We start from the raw sequence: 25,338 nt of genomic DNA, 5'->3' as shown, positions 1-25,338 counted from the left end.
GCATCGTTTTTGTGTTTATTAAGTGTCAACACATTAATTTGAAACCATCAAAGTTGGTTTATAAACCTTATAAAATAAAAATAGGACTTTTGTAGCACAAGTAGACCTACGTCTGTAAGATGTCTATTAAAGATCGTTTCATCATCTGCTGTGTACAAACATCTGATAGACGCCTATGAGATGTCAGTTTTACATACATTCTAAATCATAAACATTTTAAAGACATGTTCTTAACGTCTATTTGACATCTGATAGGAAACGTCCGATAGACGTATTGCAGGTGAGCAAACACTCTAAAAAAGATGTCTTGCAGATGTAAAGGCAGACGTGATGTACAGTACGTGTGCTATCAGGGGGCTTTCATCCATTTATGTTATCATCTGTTATTACTGTGTGTGTGGTCCTAAACGAAAAGCTTTTAGAAGGCCACAAATTTCAAATGCCTTTTTATGTATTTGCATTATTTTAACATATTTTTCAAATAGTAGATTGCGAGAACTTCGTACTTTTTAAGAAATTGCTTTTTGAGGATTTGAAGTACAAGCATGCATTTGTGTAGTGGTTGAGGCTTGAAGGGATACAGCTAGGGCCACCTGGGCTTCCTGGGCATGCGCACATCAATATAGCCTGAACAACAATTACTGTATTTGGATTACTGTAAGGGGTAGGTTAAGGTTTAGAGTTGGGGTAGGTTAATAAAACAGAATGTGATACGTAGCTAATTTACTTATTTGTTATTTTCCGACCATAGCTGTATCCATTCTAGCCACAACCATGATTAATAGCACGTTTCCGGACATCCATCATGTTGCCACTGTCCAATGTGACAATTTTGAGTGTCAAACTTTTACTTCACTCCGCAGCAACAAATATGCTGTAACAGAAGGAAAATGGTCTAATGGCGCCCTCTTGTGATCAAACTTCATAAAACAGCACAAATCCCAGCTATAAAAATTGATTCTGTTGTTGAGATTTTAAAGGCAAGATTTTCACCAAATAGCACATTTCAGTGTGCAGCACATTTCAAATAGCCCAGTTCTGTTTAACACAGAGAACAATCATATGGCTCCAGAAGACTTGGAATACAGTGCATAATTAGGTGCTCCTGATCCACTTTCATTTGTATAGAAGAGAGCAGCATGAACATTGCCCAGAAAAAATGTCATACAACTTTGGAACAACAAAAGGGTGTTGTTCTTTTTTTTGGTGAACCCAACATTTACAAGTTTTAATTGATGTATATATTTCTGCTCTGTGTTTAAAAAAAAAAAAAAAATGTTACATTACAGAGACACCTTATGACAAGTGACATAACACAAACAATATATGCTACCATCAAGCACTGTGATACATAGTATTATGATTTATGATATGGCAGGATTTACTATTAGAGGAAAAACTAACATTACAAATTAGTTAAGATATTTACAATGTCAGAAAAGATTTCTGAAATCCTAAAAAAGTTCCACAAAATTATTAAGCAACACAACTGTTTTCAAAATTGATAATAATAAGAAAGGTTTCTTTAGCACCAAATCAACACATTGTAATTATTTCTGAAGGATTATGTGCCACTGGATTAATGGCTGCTGAAAAGTCAGCTTTGCCATTGCAGGAATAAATTACATTTTAAAATTCAATAAAATATAAAACAGTAACATTACACCACATTACTGTTTTTACTGTTTTTGATCAAATAAATGCAGCCTTGGTGAGCATAAGACTTTTCCTGGTCCTGGCACAGATATCTTGACTGCATGTGCCTATAGAAATAGAGTTTTCTCAAATATGATTGTGATGCTGTTGCTTTAGTCCTACAACGCATGGCGAGGAGAGATGGGTGATGATGCCTCCTGCAAACAGAGAAATGACACATCAGAGCTTTACAGGCAGCTATTATATTATATTCAAGTAAAAGATGAACTTTACACCCATGTCAAAACAATTTGAAGCTTTTAAGCAGTTTTACCTCGACAAAGACTCTACTGTGTATAATCCAAGGTGTTTTGACAAGAGACAATGCTCTGAAATTTTACACTTTAGCTCCAGAGTAATGTATAGAGCCATTTCACAGGATCTTCAGAACTCCTGAATATCATCTCCATCATATTATATGTCATAAATTCAAACAACAAATGCAATATGTTGCAGCAGACTATTCAGCATTTAGCTTTTGTTTAAGTAAAACATGGCAATGCATCAGTTTTGGCACAGAGTATTGTGTTCTCCAACTGGTATTTATTATTTAAATACTAAATGGGTAATTACAGTTTATTTAAACTTTTTGTGTATTTTTACGCAGCAGACATCAATAATCAGAACATTATCTAAAAAAAAAACAAAAAAACATTTAGTTACAATACACACTTAATTTTCAAGGTTTGACCTCAATTTCAGTCAGAATATCTTAAAAATACATTAGAGGTGGATGTAATATTCAAAAACAGACTAAGATCAAAATTTTTCAAAGACACAGTCATCAAAACGTCATTTAAACTGATTCTTAATTAAGGCTGATCATGTGCACTGTATTTTTCTGTGTATTTCTGTACCAGTTCAACACATGGAATATAACCCAAAAATTAAAAAGCAGGTATGCTCAACCAACTGTAGAGTTTGATAATACATATGTATGTCCTATTTAATGAGCCTGTTTTTTTGTTTTGTTTTGTTTTTTGTGCTATTTTCCCTTTGTATAAACTTGTAAGGATTTGGCTTTTCATGAAAGTGACTTGTTCAAATGAGCTTGCCGAATTAGGCTTGCGATTCATCCGAATCCTCGATTTGTAATCCGATGGCCTTCATGTGGTCGATTGTAAACTGGTTTTGCCCATGTTTGTAATAGTGCCTTAAATCATTTGGCTCATCGTCCCCCGTCTCTTCATCACTGCTGCAAATAACAGAGGCCATGATCTTGTATGGATCATCTTCATTATCCTCATTAGCATGACCCTCTCTGGGTCTTACAGCAGTATTTGGACAACAAACGTCAACCTTTTCTGCAGGATTTTCTGCTGTAGCTATAGCAAAAGTATCCTGCTGCATGACAGGCATCAAAATATCCGCTCTGGTTTCTATTTGATTACATACAACTACAATTTGTCCTTCATTTTTGGGCAGAGTCTCCTCCGCTGCTCCTACGTCGTCTTTAAAAGAGACTGATTTTACAAATGCTTTCCCATTGGTCAGAGCTGAAGATGAGGTGTTTGTGGGTATTATTTCTGGAAGCACCAGGATGGGCAGCATGTCTTGCAGTGCCATAGGCCTTTCAGACTCATATGCCCTGATTGATGCAGGAAGCATGTCATCTGTTTTGGTGTACAAATCACTGGGGTATTCATGGTCAATGAATGCCTCGTTGTGGTAGGAGGCGTCCTCTATGAGTGATATGGGACGTCCTGAATTGACCTGTTGACCACGGAGAAAGGGCATTTAGGGTCGCCTCCAACAACCGTGACATATTCACAGGTCAAATCCACTGCTGAGGTCCAGCGCTGATTATAGAGCAGTTATGTGTGTAGCTGATTCTTGAGACATGGGACAAAACTGTTTGTGGAATTATTTGGGGTCAATGTGTTTGGTGCAATGTCCTGCTTATTTTCTCATATATATCTCATATATATATATATATATATTTTTTTTTTTTTTTTTCTAGCTGTAATGTAAACATTAGAACAAAATATTAACTGTTATGTCAAATACAGTAGTCAACATTTGAAGTGGATTAAAACCTTTAATCAAAGTTGTCCTAAGACAAGAACACATTTTGGCTTTAGGTTTTAGGACAACTTTGATGAAAGGTTTTGATCCACTTCAAATGTTGACTACTATTCTTAAAATAAATTATACTATACAATTAAATTAAATTTAGCCTGTATGGCCTTAGAATATGGAAAGAGAAGACCTTAATAATTTGAATATTGGCTGATTTTAAAATGTTTTCTTTTTTTCTAGCTGTAATGCACAATGTCAGACAGAAAAATTATATGAACTGTTATGTCAAATATTTATAATAGATGTTTGCAAACATAGCATTAAACTATTATTAAAAATATAATATAGACCTACATAGGACAATATCAGATTTTCAGTTATATCTATTGAACTGTTGCTACCGTCATGCTGTATTAAACCATGCATGTGTTAATTGGTGTTGCTAGTTACCAGCAGGACCTCCTCAAAATGAATGAAATTATCTAAAAATTATTCTATTTTTTAGACACAATTTTTCCGATGGATGTGATATTTCATGATTGTGAGAAAAGATAGAATCACAATAATTTAAAATAAAATTAAATAAAATATAAAGCTTATTTTATATTAGCGATCAAGTAAACAGTAAATGAAATGGTACAGAACATAGTGATTGTCTTCACTGTTAACTAATGGCAGGTAAAAGTGTGGCATTTTGTCTCATCTCTCAAGAGTCAATAAACAATCGATAAACACCATTAACAATTGCTACATTTTCAACAGTGTTTATTAAACTTAAATATGTAACACAAAATACACATACATAATACAAAACGCCTATCTACATGAAAACAGCCACAGACCAATCAAATACACAGTGAAACATCAAACCATCAAACACAAGGAGCTGTGCTTCGTATACTGACCAGCTTAAATGGTGCACCATGTTTATGATAAACCGTAACACCGACAACCCCATTTAAACCAGCCTATCAGTAGTATACGGCTTTCAGATACAAAATACATCTCACCTTCACAAGGGACAGTGACACTGCAGAACACGTCTAGCTACTTAATGTCAAGTACTTACCTGCTGAAACCATCTTAAGCTCTACATAAGAGGAATTAAAAAGGAATGTGAGGGGAAAACGACAAGGGCAGGAGCTGTTTCTAAAATATCTGTAAAATGATGCTTTTCTGTTTTTTCTTGATGATACAGTAATCTTCCTCCAATCAAAAGAGTTTATTTATTATGTGCTATTTCCTTGTTTAGCGCAAAAGTCTTGCTTGAACATCTGTAGATATGGTCATTGGTCATCATACACTAAAGCAGTGGGACAATTTATTGCACATGTGCATGTGTTCTATATTGCTCTTGCTATTTTTAAAAAAGGCATTGATTAAATTTCTGGGATTGTATAGGATATGCTCAGAGAGGATGTGAGCTCAGCTGGTGTTGCTTTTAGTTCCTTTCGTACTACTAGACATAGTACAGGGAAGACGAGACAAGCCACTTGTAGATTAATAAAAAATGGGAGATTATCATAGTGCCCAGTTCAGTCAAAATAGCCAAATGTCTTAGTGGCAAATTTAGCATCTCCTCTTTGCAGCTGGGTTTCCATGGATGTACTTTATGCACAAAGGGAGTAAAGGGTACAACTTGGTATGACTGATAAAATATAGTAGCTCTTACCACATTTGGGTGTTTCCCAAGAGCTACTGCACCCCTGTCTGCTGGATCCCGTGTCTCTCTCCGTCTCTTAGCCAGCCAGATGAAGAGAAATAGTACTGTCACAGCCACTATCAGAACAAGGACAGCGATGCCACCAGCCATCCCTGCGTTTATATCTCCAAACAGACGTTCCTCACCAAATGGACTTCTGGGAACTGTCCGAGAGTTTAGAGGTGGAAATTATTTTTACAAATCACTCACAAAGACTTTTTAGTGGTCGGTTCTTTGTCTTACCAAGAGATTTATCACTTTGTTTGGCTTTGAATAACTGCCAAATGTAGGGTAGTGAGGAGCTGGAGCAGCACAGAGGTTAATGGGAATACAATAAGGCTAAATCTAATTTAACACCTTATTCATGCCTCTTAAATCAACCATGAATAATCAAATTAACCAGACGAATGATCTGTGTAAACTATTCTCCATATTTGGTTTGACCCTCTATGGGACAGTGTTGCTATGCATGGCAAAATATTATTTTACTTCTCACCTGAATGACACATACTGAAGAACCTTAGAAACCTTTCTTCTACATTTGGATTTTTTTTTCTATGCATCTTTGAGAAGTCATCATTTAAAAAAAAAAATTTATGTTTGTTTTCTAAACAACCAACAGAAATGGCACAGATGCATTAACTGAATCTAACAATGAAGATAAACTTAACTTTTAAGAGCAATATGGATAAATGATAATGATTTGTGCAATTTCAGGTTATAGGAGTTTAATCAATAATGTATCAAAATTCAAGAAATATGAACTGAATTAAAGAAGCCATTTTTGTGATACAGATTTTCTATATTGCAATATTTTATTTTATTTTACTATTTTATTTCCAATAGAAAACTTTTTCCTTAAAAAAAGAAAAAAAAGAAGTCGTTTGTCATGTTAATTTATAGGTGTTGTATCAATAATAATATATCAATATTCATAAAATAAACTTATATTTAATTTTACATTATTATATTTTTAAAGGTTAACTCTTTACATTTATTTTATCAATTTAATGTAAGAAAAATATATATATTTCACTGATAAAATATAATTAATACAATGGAGAGTTAACTGTAGTTACACAATCTTGATAATCTTGAAATCTCAAGATTAACACAATTAATGTACTTAAGTGCATTTACCTGGTTGTCCCCTCTGCAGCACTTCAATATCCACTGAAGCATGGGCTGTTTCACCTGACTCTTCATCTGTTGCAATCACCTTTGATTTAAAAAAAAAAAAGCATCACATCATCAGCGATGTTATGACAAATATGTATTGCTATAAGGCATATCATGTAGATCAGTGGTCGGGAACCAATGGCTCATGAGCCACACTAGCTCTCTCACCCTTTACCAAGAAATAATCCATTAAAAATAGTTCTGTTTCATTCCTCCTGACCGCCAGAGGCGGTGCTTAAGCACTAGTGGATTATAGCAGCGCCAGCTCGATAGGTTGAGATAATAAACCAAAAAGGTCACGTGGTGACGTAGGCTGAGCCTCGAGTATAATAGACACACTAGCTCAGCCTTCGGTCTCTTTCGCTTTCTCGCTTGTCTGTGATTCAAATGATTTTCGCGATTTTCTTAGGAGTTTTTTTGGAACGGATTGTCGACTGAATTTGTGAGTTTGTTTGCTTTATTGGATATATTGTTGATATATTGATAACACTTGGCGCTTCTCGGTTCTATCCGGTGGCCAGTGTTACCGATCAATTACTGACGGTTCCCCGCTGAGCTTTTAGAATTTTTCTGTTCTCTTACATAAAATTTTGAAACACTTTGTGCCGTTCGGTGCTATCCGGTGGCTAGTGTTTTTTTGTTGGTACAGTGACGGTCCCCCGCTTTTATCACTTTATAGACGGATTCTGTAAAACAACTTGTGCTTCTCGGTGCTATCCGGAGGCTGTGTTTCGCCACCCTTATATGTTGGCGTTTCCCCGCTAACCTTATCTCTAAATAATGATTTTGTGAAACACCAAGTGCTTCTCGGGTCTATCCGGTGGCTAGTGTTTTTCAATGCTGATAGATCAATAATTCCCTGCTATTTTCCAAGCAGTTTCCGATACGTTGAGCTCCTCGGTGCAATCCGACGGCCAGTTGTCAAGTGTACATTTTTTGTATCTCGTTTTGCCCTGTTATTGCGGTGGCCATGGCTCACGGTTCTATTGCTACTGCATTCGCAATAACATGTAAGCTGTGCCCTAATACTCTTCTACCTGACGATGGCCACGATATTTGTCCGACCTGCTTGGGAATACATTCTGGCGTAATAATCAAGGAACTTTGCTGCCGTACCATGGGTGCAGCAGGCGCAATGATATGACGCAGCGCCTGAAAGTAGTCCCCAGCTAGGTATGAGAGTATAGGTCCTAGCCATATCGGCCAAGAAAATCACAACTTTTCATTTTCCGTCGGTCTTAGTACACGATGTAACTACAGAAGAGTCAAGCTTTAAATAGGAAAATTATCTAAACTATTTGCTAATGGTCTAATCCGATTCAATGATCTATGCTTAGCTAAGCTAAAAGTGCTACCACCAGACCCTGAGATCGGTAAAATGGATTCAAAAATGGTAAAACTCAACTGTTTAACTCTAGGGGAGTTTTAAAATGAGCCTATTTTTTAAAAAGTGGAGTGTTCCTTTAAAAGCGCAATAAGCCGTAAAAGAGAACTGAATCCGCTACTGACAGGATGCATTCTGTGTGGAACACGGACAAGAATTTTGGTCTTCTGCGTGCCTACACACACAGTCAGTCTCAGTGATGTCTCAATGATGCACGTTCTAAAGATTTGCGCCTTCAGTCTCATATATCAGTTGAATTCTTTCTCAAGCTCAGTGTGTTTGTAACTACAGGTAAATTCTGTGCCGATTGAAGATTCCGCGTGAAGCTTCATTCAGTGAATCTGTGCTTAGGATTTCACAGGCTGCATACCCTAAATGCAGTTCCCGTGAAGAACTTGAAGTTTCTGATGCTTCAGTTGTGAAGCAGTGTGACAAACAGACATTCACCAAAGCAATAACAACCCGTATTATAACTGAAATACCTAACTGAAATAGACTAGATCACCAATACAAGATTGTTCAACCTAGAACAATTTAGATGAATTACCTATACAAAAATCCATTTGCTCTGTGCCTACACACTTTGTAAACCAGGCCTGGTTTTACAGAGGTACTAACACCCTCAGTTGAAGCTGAAATAATAGCATAGCACTCTAGTGAGTAGTTGTGTCCGCTGACTGAGATTGCATCAAGGTTTCTATTTAACAATGTATTTTTGCAGCATTGAGCAGTGTAGTCAATCACAGACATATCTGTTGATTTCCAATCAGAGGCATTTAAGTTGGCTCTTTGTTAAAAAAGGTTCCCGAACCCTGATGTAGATCATATCATAATTGTCACCTCAAGGATGTGTCGGTCAAATGCTCTGAGTTGGTCCGTTTTCGCAATCACAATGCCATCCTGGGTAATGTGGTACAGTTTATTGCTACCTGTCAAGGGCTGCATCGTGTAATGGATTTTTGGGTTTATTCCCTGCAAAAGAACAAAAAAAGAGAGAAAATGCTCTAAATTAATGTTTGCAAGCATTTTTAAAATGTTTCCTATAAAGGAAATATTTTCACTCTACATCTCTGAAGTCCCTGTCGATGGCCTGGACTACCAGGACTTGGTTCCCGTAGGTAGTGACCAGTGTGGCAGGGCTGGAGCTCTCAATGAGAAATCCTTTGTAGACGGTCTTGTTGAAGAATGGAGGAAATCGGTTCTCTGACACTACATGCACCAGTGCCGTCGCCACCGAATATTTCTTTGGGTCGTTCACCTGCGCAGCCTGTCGGAGTTTGCAAAGGGCAATTATGATGAGAACTTTGATGTCGTTGCTGTGTCACACAACCCACACATTTATGTTCAATGCAATTTCTTTTTATTGTCTTTATATTGCCTAGCATTATGGTCTGAAATATGGCAGCTGAAGTACTTCCATACTGTGTCCTTGTCAACACTATACAGCAGATCAGCGTGGTAAATCAGCCATCACGTTGTTGTTCATAAACATAGACATTATCTCATCATACCATTATGCGGAGCCTGAATGAAGATGTGAGGAGTCTGTTTTCCACACGTTGCTTGAGAGAGATTTCTCCTGTTTTAGAGTCGATTGTAAATCTGCCATTTTCATTACCTATAAAGTCATTTTGAATATTATTAAAAAACTACAATGGAGATTTAAAGGATTAAATAGTCTATAAATCAATGCAACGTACAGTAAACTCACCTGACAGAATACTGTAGAATAGAGGAGTCAGTATGTCTTTGTCTCCATCTTCAGCATGAATGGGCCCAGGAGAAAAATAGAGCACAGCATCCTAGATCATAAAGAGCATTTTATTTTTAACCATACAGGTGAAGACACAAGCTTCACAGCTTCACTTTTTTTAAATGAAACATTAAATTGCTGTGAAATAAAAATCTAATTTAATTTTGGCAAATACTTTGCAGACAGCTAATGTGGCTACTGTAGTTTTCATATTTATAATTGTATTATTTTATCTGCCTTCCATATACACAAATGTTCAAAATGTTGAGGTTGGTAAGATTTTTTTATGTTTTTGAAAGAAGTCTCTTTTGCTCATCAGGCTGCATCTATTATATATTTTTTTATATTTTATTATATATTATACAGTGCAAACAGTAATACCATTACGATTTAAAATAATTGTTTTGTATTTAATATACTTTAGAATGTAATTTATTCCTGTGATGGCAACACTGAATTTTTAGCAGTCATTACTCCAGTGTTCAGTGTCACATGATCCTTTAGAAATCATTCTAATCTTCTGATTTGCTATTCAGGAAACATTTGTTATTATTATCATTGTGCTTAATATTTTTGAGGAAATGGTGATAGATTTTTTTCTTCAGGAATCTTTAATGAATACAAAGTTCAAAAGAACAGCATTTATTTGAAACATTATATTTATTTATTTATATATTTTTGTAAGATTATAAATGTCTTTACTGTCACTTTGGATCAGTTAATCCCTCCCTGCAGAATAAAAATATAAAATTATTTTAAAAAATGTACTGACTTCAAACTTTTGAACAGTAATCTACTGTATATGAGTTCATTTCAGCTAAATTAATCACCTTTACACTAAAATGTTACCACATACCTCATCTGTGTCTGTAATGTTAACACTGTACACAGGGTTGGTGCAGATATTATGATCTCCATCTTCATAAACAGGTGCACATGGCTGAAACTGAGGATACTGGTCATCACCGTCTAGAACATTCACAGTGACTGTAGCTGTTGTGCTGTACTTTTCTTTTGTGGCCGTTTCCTGTTGATTTAAATAGCAGTTCAAACTGTTTTCTCTTAATTATGATTCCTTTCCAGCACATCAATGTTTTGTGATTGCCAGTCAGCACATATGTGAATAACATAAACTACATACCACAGCAAATATGACCACCTGCAGCTGGGTTTTAGTCTCATAGTCCAACGGTTTATCCAGGATCACCATCCCGCTGTTGGGCAGATCAATCCTAAAATAGCTGGCATCAGCCTGAATTAGAGAGACACACAGTAAAGTGCTGGTTTGAGGAGTAGTCAGTCAGCTGCAGAAATTGTTTTTTTCTTTTATCGAAGGCGTCACTCACTGTAGATTTGTCGGTCATATAAGTGATTGTGTCTCCATCGCCGTCTCTAGCTTTTACTGTGAACACCATTGAGTTTACAGTCAGCAACTGTGGGAAGAGAGCCAGGATTCATTAAAATAATCACACATGTAAAATGATCAGTAAAAGGTTACTTTCAAACAGGAATTTAATTCCGAAATAATTCACTGAGTAAAATCTGGAGTAAAAATGGACCAGAGTTTACCTCACTTATATATCGTGGTTGAATGGTGTCCTCAAGGAAATATGGCATGTTGTCGTTTTCATTCAATATTTCCACCATAATTCGATATCGACTCTGAAATAAGATACTGTGTGTTAAATGCACTCCAGTATTAAATACCATTATTTTTGCAATGCATTTTTATAACATACCCTAATTATATCATCTTCATAACATGTCAAAGTAGCTATCAGAACTGATCCCAGCACCTGTAAATTACCACAGAAATAAATAGGTTGCATCGAGAAGTTAATATTCATCTAATCTTTTTTTTATCACTCAAAACAAAAATTACAAAACAAAAAATGATCAGACTTTATTTTAAGGTCCAATTCTCGCTGTTAACAAACCATTAACAATGACTTTTGCCTCAATAAACTCCTAATTTGTTGCTTCTTAATAGTTGGTAAAGTAGTTGTCAAGTTTAGGTATTGGGTAGGATTAGGGATGTAGAATATGGTCATGCACAATATATGTTTTATAAATACTAATAAACAGCCAAAATGTTAAAAATAGGCATGTTAATAAGCAACTAGTTAATAGGGAGAATTGGTCCCTATGCTAAAGTGTTACCCAAAAAACGTACCAGGTTACGTATGTAACCCAGGTTCCCTGAAGGGAACGAGAGCTACGTCCGAAGACGCTATGGGAACGCCATCAGCGTAACCGGCACTCTGAATATTGTATACAACCAGTCTAATGAATGGGCGAGGCGTCACGGGCGGGGTGACGTCACGACCAGGTATATAAGCACGTGCGGCGGAGCCGGCATCAGCTTCAAGTCATGAAGCAAGCGCTGGCAGGGATGCCGGAAGTGTGGCTCGGGACGTAGCTCTCGTTCCCTTCAGGGAACCTGGGTTACATACGTAACCTGGTACGTTCCCTTCCAGGAACTTCGAGCTACGTCCGAAGACGCTATGGGAACGCAATACCAACGCTGCCAGACTGACAAGTCCCTGCCTAGTGTCAGGCTGAAAGGACGGAGGAGCCTGGAGTGGCTCTGATGTCGAGGTTGTAAAACCTGGCGAATGTCAGGGGCGTGGACCACCCAGCAGCGTTGCAGATGTCTTGCATGGAGACACCTGCCCAGAAGGCCTTGGAGGCCGCCACACCTCGGGTCGAGTGTGCTCTGACTCCCAACGGCGGGGGAAGGTCAGAGGTCTCGTACGCCAGATTGATGGCATCCACTATCCACCTGCTAAGAGTGGGCTTCGAAGCTGGAAGACCCCTCTTAGGTGGACCAAAGCACACGAGCAATTGGTCCGTTTTTCTCCACAGGGCAGCTCTGTGGATGTATGCGTCCAGTGCTCGCACTGGACACACACAGTTGTGCCTTTCCTGGTCGGGCTCCCTGAAGGGAGGAGGACAGAAGGCCTGGAGTACGACCGGCTGTGGTACGACCGTCAGAACCTTCGGTATGTACCCCGCACGGGGGTAGAGGAAGACTTTCGCCGAACCGGGCGCAAAGTCGATATGCGAAGGGGCCACAGATAGGGCCTGGAGGTCACTCACCCTCCTCAGAGAGGTGATAGCCAGCAGGAAGACGGTCTTGATCGTGAGGAGTCTATCAGTTATCTCCCCGAGAGGCTCAAAGGGTGCTCTGCCCATAGCCTCTAGTACCACCGCCAGGTCCCACGTGGGGACACGGGGCCGTACAGGCGGCCTCAGCGCACCGCGGAGGAAACGTGTAACCAGGGGGTGTCTGCCCACTGACTGACCACTGATAAGGGCGTGGTACGACGAGATAGCTGCCACGTAGACCTTAATAGTGGAGTGGGTTAACCCTGCGGAGAAGCGGGCCTGCAGGAACTCCAGAACTGCGCGGATCGGGCAGTTGACTGGGTCGAGCTGGCGGTCTCCGCACCATGAAGTGAAGAGTTTCCACTTCAAGGCGTACAGTTTCCTCGTAGAGGGAGCTCTGGATTGGAGGATGGTCTCGACAACCTCGGTTGACAGACCGGAAGCTATGAGTTGTGCCCCCTCAGGGGCCACACCCACAGCCTCCAGCACTCCGGGCGGGGGTGCACAAGGGTGCCCCCGGCCTGTGAGAGGAGATCGCTCCTGATCGGTACCGGCCACGGGGTGCCGTCGAGGAGGGAAATCAGATCCGAGAACCATACTCGGCCCGGCCAGAACGGCGCTACTAACAGTAGGCTTACCGCGTCCCGGCGCACTCTCGCCAAAACTCCCGGGAGCAGAGCGATCGGGGGGAAGGCGTACAGACGAAGCCTCGGCCAGGTCTGTACCATAGCATCCAGTCCCAGAGGCGCTGGAGGAGCTAGAGAGAACCAAAGGGGACATTGCGCAGACTCTCGAGTCGCAAAGAGGTCCACCTGTGCTTGGCCAAAGACCTTCCAAATCTGCTTCACCACCTGGGGGTGAAGCATCCATTCCCCGGGCCTCGGCCCCTGTCTCGACAGGACGTCTGCTCCGATGTTGAGATACCCAGGAATGTGCACAGCTCTCAATGATAGGAGCTTGCCCTGGGACCACACAAGGATCTGGTGTGCCAGCTTGTACAAGGGGCGCGATCGCAGACCTCCTTGGTGATTGATGTAAGAGACCACTGCCGTGCTGTCGGTGCGGACCAGCACGTGGCGATCTCTCAGGTCTGGGAGGAAGTGCTTGAGAGCACGGGACACAGCTAGGATCTCTAGACAGTTGATATGCCACGTCAGGTGGCGACCACTCCACAGACCGCGGGCAGGGTGGCCACTCATGACCGCACCCCAACCGGTGAGGGAAGCGTCCGTCGCTAGCGAGACGCGGCGACAAGGAGCTCCCAGCACCGGGCCCTGGGACAAGAACCAGGGTTTCCTCCACATGTCTAAGGCACGGATGCAGCGCCGTGATACCTTGACAGCGCGGAGCGAGTTTCCCCTCAGGGAGACCCCCCTGGTCTTGAGCCACCACTGTAGGGGCCTCATGTACAGCAGGCCAGAAGGAATCACGCTGGACGCAGCTGCCATGAGCCCAAGCAGCCTCTGAAACTGCTTGACAGTGAATGGCTGGCCTTCTCGCACTCTCCTGACTGCCGTGAGGATCGACTCGATCCGAGCAGGGGTCAAACGAGCCTGCATCGTGGTCGAATTCCACACCACGCCTAGATAAGTGGTTCTCTGAGCTGGAGAAAGCACACTCTTTTTGGCGTTTAGTCTTAACCCCAGATCTTTCATGTGGGCGAGAACGACATCTCGATGCCGAACCGCCAACTGCTCTGTCTGAGCAAGAATCAACCAATCGTCGATATAATTTAGTATGCGGATGCCTTGCAGTCGCAACGGGACCAGTGCTGCATCCACACACTTGGTGAAAGTGCGGGGTGAGAGTGCTAGGCCGAAGGGAAGAACCCGATACTGGTACGCTTTGCCCCCGAAAGCGAACCTCAGGAACTTCCTGTGAGAGGGAATGATGGACACATGGAAATAGGCGTCTTTGAGGTCTATCGTGACAAACCAGTCCTCGGACCTGATTTGGGACACGATCTGCTTGACCGTCAACATCTTGAACTTCAGCGGTCTGACTGAGAGGTTCAAGAGACGCAAGTCCAGTATGGGCCTGAGCCCTCCATCCCTCTTCGGAACAATGAAGTACCGGCTGTAGAAGCCGGTGTGCACTTCGTGAAGTGGAACCAACTCTATGGCTTCCTTTTTCAGCAAAGTGTTGACTTCCTGTTCCAGGACCAGAGCCTGCTCGGGGCGGACCGTAGTCACGCAGACCCCGTTGAACCGCGGGGGCGGCCCATCGAACTGGATGGAATAGCCAGCCTCTACCGTGCGCAGGACCCAGAGAGACACGTTCGGCAGCCGTTGCCAGGCCGCCAAACGATCTACTAAGGGAATCAGTCTCTCGAGACTGACCTCTGGTGTTAGAGAAGCGGCCAGACCGCTGTCTTGCTGGAGCGTACCGGCAGGGGACGCGTAGTCTGGCGGCTGGGGCGAGTCTCTCAGGCCCGCTGAGATCACAGGCGGTAGAACCTGAGGATAGTACTCGCTGGGACCTGCTGTGCCCTGGAACTGCAGGGTTGGCAGACAGATCCCCGGAGGGCACCGAGGGGAGACGGTCACCGTGAGCTGCGGTGTGAGTCGCTCCACCCCAGTAGGGGTCGCCCTCCGCGGTCCTGGGGCTCGCCCGTCAGGACATCTGAACGAACCAGAGAGACACATTCGGCAGCTCGCTGTCCAACGAGCTACTAAGGGAATCAGTCTCTCGAGACTGACCTCTGGTGTCAGAGAAGCGGCCAGACCGCTGTCTCGCTGCGGCGCACCGACAGGAGACGCGTAATCTGGCGGCTGAGGCGAGTTTCTCAGGCCCGCTGAAATCACAGGCGGAAGAACCTGAGAGCAACACTCGCTGGGACCTGCTGTGCCCTGGAACTGCAGGGTTGACAGACAAATCCCCGGAGAGCACCTGAGGGGAGACGGTCACCGTGTGCCGCGGTGTAAGCCGCTCCACCCCAGTAGGGGTCGCCCTCCGCGGTCCTGGGGCTCGCCCGTCAGGACCTGTTGCGCGAGGAGCTGGTATGCGGAGGAGGCTGCGCCCGCCCAGCAGCCACCTGAATTTCGCGCATACCATCTGCCCTCAAAGATTCCACCCGCGATCTCAACACCTCGGTGGAGATCGGGGGAAACTGAAGGCTCTTGTGGCTCCTCACACTGGGGCGAGAGAGGCGGCGAAACCTCGTCAACGCTCGTCACATCAACTTCCTCGGAGGACGCAGCGTCAAGCACTCGTCTCGGGGGGAAGAGTACCGCTTCCGAACCGCGAGACGGGGCGCCAGATCTGGTGGATACGGGAGAAGATAATTCTTTTCTCTTCTCTTCTATATGCCCGCCAGCCAGACCAGCCTTTTTTCTCTACGAGCCCCACGAGCGCAGCTGCCGCTCTGCCTCAGCAGAGCGGGACCGGCTCTATTTGTGTCTGTACAAAACACTGGAGTTTACAAAGCTCATCGATGCCTTCCTCATCCACCTCCTCGGAGGAAGATAGGCGGGGCGTCGCGCCCTCTCTCTGGGGGAAGAGAACCGCTTCCAAGCACAGAGAGCGCGCGCTGGATCTGATGATCCATATGCGAGCCGCGCGAGCCCAGCCGCCGCTCTGATTGCAAAGCGGGACCGACAGCGCGCTTGGAGAGCTCGCTATTACATTGGAGCGACGGAGGCGGCGAAACCTCGTCAACGCTCGTCTCATCAACCTCCTCGGAGGAAGAGAGATGAAGCGTCGAGCCCTCGTCTCTGGGGAAAGAGAACCGCTTCCGCACCGAGAGACGGGGCGCCAGATCTGGCGGATACGGGAGGAGATGCCCGTCTGACTCGCGCCAGCCAGATCAGCCTGCGAGCCCCACGCGTGCAGCCGCCGCTCTGCCTCGGCAGCAGCGGGGCCAGCACCGCGTGGGAGGCTCGCGAAGGCTCCCTTCTCGAAGAGAGCCTTCCGGGTGCGGAGTGTGCGCAGCGAGAGCCGCTCACAGTGCAGGCAATCGGCTCCCTCGAGAGCTGATGCCGCATGCTCCGCACCCAAACAGACCACGCACAGGTTGTGTGTGTGTCCACTCGTTATGTAACGAGGGCAGGGACTAACACACAACCTGAAACGCGATCTGGGATCGCCCCTAGTCTTTGCCTTGGCTTTAGGCATAATCTCTTGGGTTTCTAAGACAGACAACACCAAATAAGACTCACAAGACACAAATCAGACTGACAATACACAGAGCGCTTGCTGAATGACAAAAAGCTGATGCCGGCTCCGCCGCACGTGCTTATATACCTGGTCGTGACGTCACCCCCGCCCGTGACGCCTCGCCCATTCATTAGACTGGTTGTATACAATATTCAGAGTGCCGGTTACGCTGATGGCGTTCCCATAGCGTCTTCGGACGTAGCTCGAAGTTCCTGGAAGGGAACTACTATTTTAGGACTAAAACTATTTTTATACAAAAACAATGTACAAGACATTAAATAAATGTATGTATTTTGATTGTATTTTAATGTTGTCTCTTGCTTTATGCTCATTTTGCATATCGTTGTAAAGTTTTGTGGTATTGTGCCCCAGTTTCAACCGACAAATCTGGTAAAACAGAATTTATATAACTAATAACATTTGTATTTTATAGACATTTTAAAACCCCAAACTATGGCTTAAAACTCCTCCACTGTGTTGGCTGGCAGTCCTAATGCTTCAGTGTTATTCTGGCTTTCCTCCACATGCTAACAGCCACTACTCGTGTTAATCACCTCTCGATCCAAGGTCCTTGAAAACGACGAGTTGAGTCGGATTGTTCGGCCTTCAAGGTAAAACCAGTTGGCATTTTCGCCTGTGAGACACAGACGGATGCTACCAGCTCCAGGGTCTCCATTGATACTGAGGTTGGCTATGATCTCTCCAGTGGGACTGTTCTCTCGGACCGTGGCAAATATGTCTTGACCACCAAGGCATAAACTGGCTGCCGTTCAGATGAGAGACTGATTAGATTATGAGGACAACACAAATCATGCATAATCACAGACTGCAAAGCTAATGTATAAAACAGCACCTTTGTAATAGCAGGGGAAAGCAGGGATAATTGTAACATGTATTTGATTACGCCCAACTATTCCTGCATAAGGGTTGTTCTCACAACTCTGACTTTATTCTGAGTTTACATCTTGCAGTTGTGAGTTAACATCTTAGAATTTAGACGTTGTGAGTTTACAACACACAGTTCATACTTTTTCGGACTTAACACCTCGCAGTTCTGACTCGTTTTCTCTGAATTCGGAATTAACAGCTTGCAAATCTGATTCTTTTTTTAGAATTCTGAGTTAATTCCTCACAATTCTGATTTTACACCTTGCAATTTTGACTTGTTTTCTCAGAATTCAGAGTTAACACTTCCATTAACTATTCCATTTAATACTCATATTAATATACAAAATTAAATTCACTAAATTAATATTATATACTGAAACAATTGCTGATGCAACATAACAAAATTCTAAAATTAATGCAGACTTTCCATATAGATATTTGATGAGAAATGTAGCTCATATTGAAATCTCTTTATTTTGGTTGCCAACTAGGCAAATCTGTGCACATTATGTGACACGAAAATACATGTGTGGTTTAAGTTTGTAATACTTGATAAAGATGTAAGTAACAACCTGTACCACAGCTGAAACGCCTTTCTTTTTCCAGGTAATGTCACCAATCCCTCCTATTTTTTTAACTTCTCCCGTTCCCAAATGTAAAATATCAAATGGGATGCTCTACGATCTTATAAACTTCAAAAACGGCAAGCGGAAGCCACAAGGCCGCAAGTACACATCATGAGGCCCTTAACTTGGGCCTTTGCATAACACTTGGGGCACAATCAATTCTGATGTATAAAATCAAGTCCCTACAATTTTATATATTAGGATATCCTGACATTTGCCATGTAATGAAAGTAAAAAATCAGTTGTGAACACAGTTTAATGTTTGCTTTATTCAAGAGATTCCATTTGTTCTCCCTTTCTCCATCTCATTTCTGTCAAGAAAAAACAATTGAATCTGAATTGTGACTTTTCTTTCTGACAGGCTGAGTGAATCAGAACTCTCGTGACTAGAAGAGAGTCATTCAAAGACTCATTACCATTTCCACAACCTCATAACCATGTCTGGCACATATGTTACCATCCACTACATCACAGAGCAGTGATTCATGAAAATTAGCCTTTGCGGATCCTGATTTCAGAGAGGTGTTTACCTTTTGCAATGTGATAGAATATGTTCAGTGCCATCTGGCAGAGGAACAATCTCCATGGTGTCAACATGGTTGATATTCCCCTGGGCTCACGTCTCCTTGTCCCTGCTGTAAAAGAAATGCCAAACCCTGACAGTCAATTGCTCTGAAGGATTTAGAGTGCTCATATTACCTGTCACAAAGAGCAGACATTCCTATTCACACCAAAGGTCAATTAAATCAGAAGATTAACAAAGCATATTTATACTGTCGCACCACCATCTGAAATTCATCAGCCAAGTTACTCAAGTGAGTCGAATCAAACCGCTAAATACAGTCTCACCTCTCAATGTTTGTCTGCTTGGGCTTTAGTCATGTTTAGTCTTCACCCCAAGGTCTTTCCTAGTACTTAAAACCTATTATGATGTCTTTAGCCAGTGTCAAGCCAACGGCCTGGCACTGGCAGTGATGTCGGTTACGTGACCTCCAGGCCGCACTTTTGATCCTTCACCTTCCACCTTCGCGCACCCCTCCACATAAGAGCTTTTTCAAATCCTCACATAATACCTGCAAAGCTGCCTAAGAACTGTTGTTTCCCCTCTTAAGTTTTGCTGTCTGCTCAGGCAAGATTAAACCAAATTTTCCCCGCATTTTGTATGCTACTACAGATAATTACACATTTACTGTTTAATTATAGATCATTTTGTTGGGATAGTTCATGCAAAAATATTTGTCATTATTTAATCCACTTTTTTCAAACCAGCATGCTCTAAAAGCACATATTTTATGTAGCTGTTTTCTATGCGAGAAAAGAAATAACAGCATGAGGATTAGTACATAAGGTATTTACATGTTTCCTAGAAAACAAATAAGTAACATTTTCTGAAATGTGTGTGCTTAAAGCAGAACTGTAATTATGTCCTATTGTAATATATTTTAAAATATAATTTATTCCTGTGATAGCAAAGATGAATTTTCAGCAGTCATTACTTCAGTCTTCAGTAACAAACGAGCCTTTAGAAATTATTCTAATATACTGATTTAAAAACAGTTAAAACAGTTGCTTGTGCTGCTTAATATTTTTGTGGAGCAGTTTTTGGAATACTTTGTTGAATAGAAAGTTAAGAAAAAACAGCATTTATTTGAAATAATAAATAATCATAATAATAATCATAATGTCTTTACTGTCACTTCTGATTAAATTAATTCCACTTTGCTACATAAAACTACACATTAATTCAAAATGAATAAATAAATAAATAAATCTTACTGACCCCCTTTTTTTCTTTTTTCTTTTTGGAGAACAGTGTTATAACCATTACAGGCTTTTTTTAGTCCAAGGACCCCTTGGTCAATAAAGAAGAAACCATCCAGGGACTCCACTGTTATATACTGTGTTAAAGTAAGTGTTGAAATTTAGCCTATATACATACATAATGTATTTACTGTACATTACATTATGATGCTTATATTGCAAAGCCATTAAAATTATTGATGCATATAGTTTAATTTACAGTTTACAGATTAATTTGAATACATTTTAAGTTTAGCAGCTTGATTTTGGCTTTAGTTGATTGTATTAATTTTTAGGGACAGATATGGTGGTATTGGTAGGTTTAAAGTTGGGTCAACAGTATAATTATAAATGTGATTACATAAATTAATTACAGGTGGAATTACAAGCAGGTATTTTTTAAATATAAGTACAATGTAAAAACATGAATGTACACAAGTGCATTGTATCAAATTATTTAAATACAGTAGTTAAGGCCACCTAATATAAATTGGGACCTCAGAAACTCAGAAATACTGTGGTGCTTCCACACCAGATGTAATCAATGATTGTTTGGATACAGGATGACTGTATGTGGATTGCATGTGATTAGGGATTAAATTGAGTAATTAATGCGAAACAGGAAGTAGGTCTCAAGATTATGGGATTACAGCACAATATGGTTTAATATTCTTGCTGCACACGGCAGCCAGCTATTTATTATGCATGTCTCCGCATGTCTGAGTTTGTCTGCAAGTGTTGATCGAGACCACTTTGCCAAATTAAAGCTCTTCTGAGTTTTAGAAGAAGTATATGTAGAATTAGCGATGTCGCTGTATTGTGTTGTTTTGATTTGATTAGTCTAATCTCACACTTGAGAACACTCATCTGCAGAGATGATATAGTGCACTCCTCAATGGTGATTGCCAGTGTAGTTAAAGAGATTGTGAAAAGTGACAGTTATTTAAAAGAAAAAGAAAAGTTCAAATTTGAACTGTAAAATGTGCTTATCTACATCCATGAAAAAAATTATATGAAAACACGACACAACTAATTTTACTGTAAATTTGTGTAAAAATATGTTTTTAGAACTATAATGTTAGAATTACTTCATAAATAATATTATACACACTACAGCCGCACACTATTATTCACACTAGCCGCAGAAGGCGGCGTTGCTTTCCCCGTGGACGGCGGGCTTGAGAGAGCCGCGGATGGTGGCGTAAAATTCCCCGTGGACGGCGGGCTTGAGAGAGCCGCGGACGGTGGCGTAAAATTCCCCGTGGACAGCGGGCTTGGGAGAGCTGCGGACGACGGTGTAGAGTTCCCCACGGATGGAGGGTTTGGGAGAGCTGCGGACGGCGGCATTAACTTCCCCGTGGATGGCGGGCTTGGGAGAGCCGCGGACGGCAGCTTAGAGTTTCCCGCGGACTGCAACGTTAATTTGCCCGTGGACGGCGGTCTTGGGAGATTCGCGGATGACAGCGGCTTTGACTTCGCCGCAGATGGCGGTGGCTTTGACTTCGCCGCAGACGGTGGCTCGGGGCTGAGGATGCTGGTGGAGCTTAGGAGGGTGTTTAGGAGTTGGGCAGGCAGTAGGCAGTTGGAGAGGTATGTGGGGGTTCTCGGCATGGGGTGAGCTGGGGAGACGTGACGCGTTCCAGCTCACTCGTTTAGAGAACTCGAGAAACTCCTCCACATATCGCTCCAACCTCAGACTGTCCTGCCGCAAACCCCATAGCGCATCCTCAGCTGCAGTCATCTTTTTAGGTCCGGTATTCTGTCACACTGCCCGGGGAGCAAGGAGTCGAGGAGCACAATCAAAACCTTCCTTGTATTGACGCGATCACAGGAGTACATTGAGCACGGGGATAAAGACAAACAATACCGGACATGGGAGACAAGGAGACACAGGGCTTAAGAACACTAGGAAATCAAACGAGGAAGAACAGAAACAGGTGAGGAGTAATTAAACACAGACGGAGACTAATTAACTAATAATGACACCAAACGAGGACAGGAACAGGAAGACCAAATAAGGGCATGAGGAAACAAGAGGGAGGAAAAACACAGGACACAGGGACACAAGTCTGACACTAAGTTTGTTTTCAGTGCGATTTTGTACGATTTCTATTCATAACTAATAGAAATGCTTGAAAAATATTTCTCAACAATATTTAATAACAATCGCTTAAATCATTGGTCTCAAACTCAATTCCTGGAGGGCCACAGCTCTGCACAGTTTAGCTCCAACCCTAATCAAACACACCTGATCCAGCTAATCAAGGTCTTCAGGAGTGCTAGAAACCTCCAAGCAGGTGTTATTTATAGCTGCTTGGAGCTAAAGTCTGCAGAGCTGTGGCCATCCAGGAATTGAGTTTGAGACCACTGGCTTAAAGTATGAAGCAGCACAACGGTTTTCAACTTTGATAGTAACAAATGATAAACGAGCAACAAATCAGCATATTAGAATGATTTCTGAAGGAACACGTGACACTGAAGACTAGAGAAGAATGGCTGCTAAAAATTCAGCTTTGTCATTACATTTTAAAAATATATTCAAATAGTATGCATTTAATTTAAATTGCAATAATATATATATCATATATCATTATTGTTATTACTGTAATAACATATTTAACAAGACTTTGATTAACAATACCTTTAGAACAGTGCCACAAATCACATTAATAATTAAAATATATTATTACATTATCTAAAAAGGCATGGTAACACTTTATATTGATAGTCCAGTTTAGACATTCTACTAACAGTAAGTAACTTTGCAGCTACATGTAAACTAGCAGTCATTAGCATATTAGTAGACTGTCTGCTTAATATCTTCTAACACTTTATTTTGATGGGTCCACAACATACTGACTATAATAAACTTTGCAAGTATGTGTCAACTTATTCGATTAACTAACCCTAAACTAACCTTACAGTCTACTCTGACAGTTAGTAGACATGTAGTTGCAAATAAATGACTATCAATGACTATCAAAATAAAGTGTAAGCAAACGCATTTAATTTTTTTTCTGCCTAGTTACCACTGTCTATTTCAGCAATTATTCACCGGATGTCAAATTTTGAAGACTTTAACACATGAGGCCTTCTGCTGTGCCATCTGTATTATGATGCTTTTAAGTAGGCTACCAAAAAAAATGGCACAAAAGCTATCTCAGGAGTGAAACCCTATCAAACGTGACTAATACTTACATTTAAAATGGATAGTTCACCCAAAAAGGAAAATTCTGTCATCATTTACTAACCCTCAAGTCGTTCCATGGTGCAACCAAACAGTTTCTGGTCCCCAATGACTTCCATATTTCTTCCGTACCATAGAAGTTAGTAAGGACAAGCAACTGTTTGGTTACCCACATTTTTCAAAATATCTTCTTTCATATTCCACAAAAGAAAGAAACTCATACAGGTTATACAGGACTTAATATGCACCCAGTTGGGTATAAATAAGGTACCTTTTAGCTTTTTTACCTGAGAGTGTAAGGTACAAAGCGGATTTTAGTAGTTCAGGTTAGTTTATGGGTCCCACTTTATATTAAGTGGCCTTAACGACTATGTACTTACATTTCAATTAATCATTTAGTACAATGCACTTATTGTGTACATACATGTTTTTACATTGTTCTTATATTTTAAAAAATACCTGCATGTAATTGCATCTGTAATTAATTTCTGTAATTGCATTTATAATTACACTGTTGACCTATCCCTTACACCTTAACCTATACCCTTAAACCTACCCATACCACCAAACCTGTCCCTAACCTTACCCATATCCCACCTCAATATCAGCAAAAGTGTTCTGCAAAATAATATGAACACAATAAGTACATTGTACTTATTTTTTTTATGTAAGTACATAGTCGTTAAGGCCACTTAATATAAAGTGGGACCAGTTTATGTATAAAATAATATCAGTTCATGACATGTTACCAGTTATTTTACTGTAATTGTAACAGAAAGGTTTATGGCTAAATCTGCAGAAATCTGCAGAATCACATTAATAAACACTACAGAGAAAGACCGGCAACTCAGGCGAGGTCCAGTATGTTTAGAAGCGCAATGATTCATGCTGTCTCCTTAGATGAGACCATCAGACTCATTAGAGCAGCTTTGGACACAGACTCAAGCATAATGAAACAATTAGTATGAAGCAGGGCCCGTCAGTAAACTGAAAAATGACAGACTTTCTGATACAGATCACTTTAAAAGTAAAAGCAAAGACAAATGAAATGCTCTCGCCAAAGTCACAAAACCATTTATCTGTATTCCTGTCATCTTTATAAGATCAGGCCCAAGCTATGCTGACTGGATGCTTCTGTAATCAGATTGTTTTGAGACCGATCTAAAGAGGTCACTGAACATCTATACAGCAGTCTATTACCACAACTGAACAAATTATGCTTTTGTTTGCATCAAACATTCACTTAATCACAAAAACTGGTCTGAAGAGCACGCTTTACAAAACCCAGGCATGCTGGGAAAGTGAGCTTTCGCTACAGTCATAACAAGAAAGCACCAGTTGTCAATATCCTGTGAAGTGTAAACAACACAATCACACACTAGACCAAACATCGTCAATATTTCCTCACCGTTGATCGGTGGTTATCCTTTGTTTTTGAGCTCAGGGGATCCTGCTGTCACTTCCTGCGGTGGCCGCTCCTGTCCTTCGCCACATGTCTCTCCTCTGAGGGGGGCTCAAACCTGCGCCACACGGGACAGTGAGTAGCCACAGTGCAACAGATTTCTCTGGCTAGTTAAGTCAGGGCTGCTCAGAGAGAGAGAGAGAGAGAGAGACAGAGCGGGAGCACAATGCGTTTAGCTGGAGGGAATTAAGAGCTCTCACACACAGCAGAGCGAGGGCTTAGGCAGCATTTTCAGGACAGGATAACTCTGGCTGCTGAGAGGGAGGTTAAACTGAGAACATTAGCTCAGGCGCTGACGCTAATACAGTCCAAGGTGTGCAAATGCAACTAGTTTGTCATTAGAATTCAGACTGAGGGTGCATTGGCCTGTTTGCAGTCAG

General features: G+C 41.6%; 1 protein-coding gene across 4 annotated transcripts; it reads right to left on the bottom strand.

Annotated features, from left to right (window-relative positions):
- Positions 1-25,098, bottom strand: LOC306861350 (cadherin-related family member 5-like). Of its 4 annotated transcripts, XM_079403565.1 has the most exons (16): positions 24,905-25,098; positions 19,040-19,144; positions 17,550-17,758; positions 11,472-11,528; positions 11,302-11,394; positions 11,079-11,165; positions 10,874-10,984; positions 10,589-10,759; positions 9,691-9,781; positions 9,491-9,597; positions 9,046-9,246; positions 8,820-8,951; positions 6,557-6,635; positions 5,387-5,580; positions 4,784-4,804; positions 2-3,408 (listed from the first exon to the last, which is right to left on the bottom strand). In XM_079403565.1, exons 2-16 carry the CDS (start codon positions 19,104-19,106, stop codon positions 2,755-2,757), a joined length of 2,274 nt encoding a protein of 757 aa, XP_079259691.1. In that variant the 5' UTR covers positions 19,107-19,144; positions 24,905-25,098; the 3' UTR covers positions 2-2,754. The 4 variants fall into 4 exon arrangements, with proteins under 4 accessions (XP_079259693.1, XP_079259694.1, XP_079259691.1 ...); XM_079403567.1 differs by lacking the exon at positions 4,784-4,804 and having other exon boundaries at positions 1-1,853; positions 24,905-25,063; XM_079403566.1 differs by lacking the exon at positions 11,472-11,528 and having other exon boundaries at positions 24,905-25,053.
- Between the last annotated feature and the right edge of the window lie 240 nt (positions 25,099-25,338).

The sequence above is a fragment of the Barbus barbus genome, assembly GCF_936440315.1.
Source record: "Barbus barbus genome assembly, chromosome: 42".
Classification (NCBI taxonomy): Eukaryota; Metazoa; Chordata; class Actinopteri; order Cypriniformes; family Cyprinidae; genus Barbus; species Barbus barbus.
Note: the sequence above shows the minus strand (reverse complement) of the source record. Positions and strands in the feature narration are given on the sequence as shown.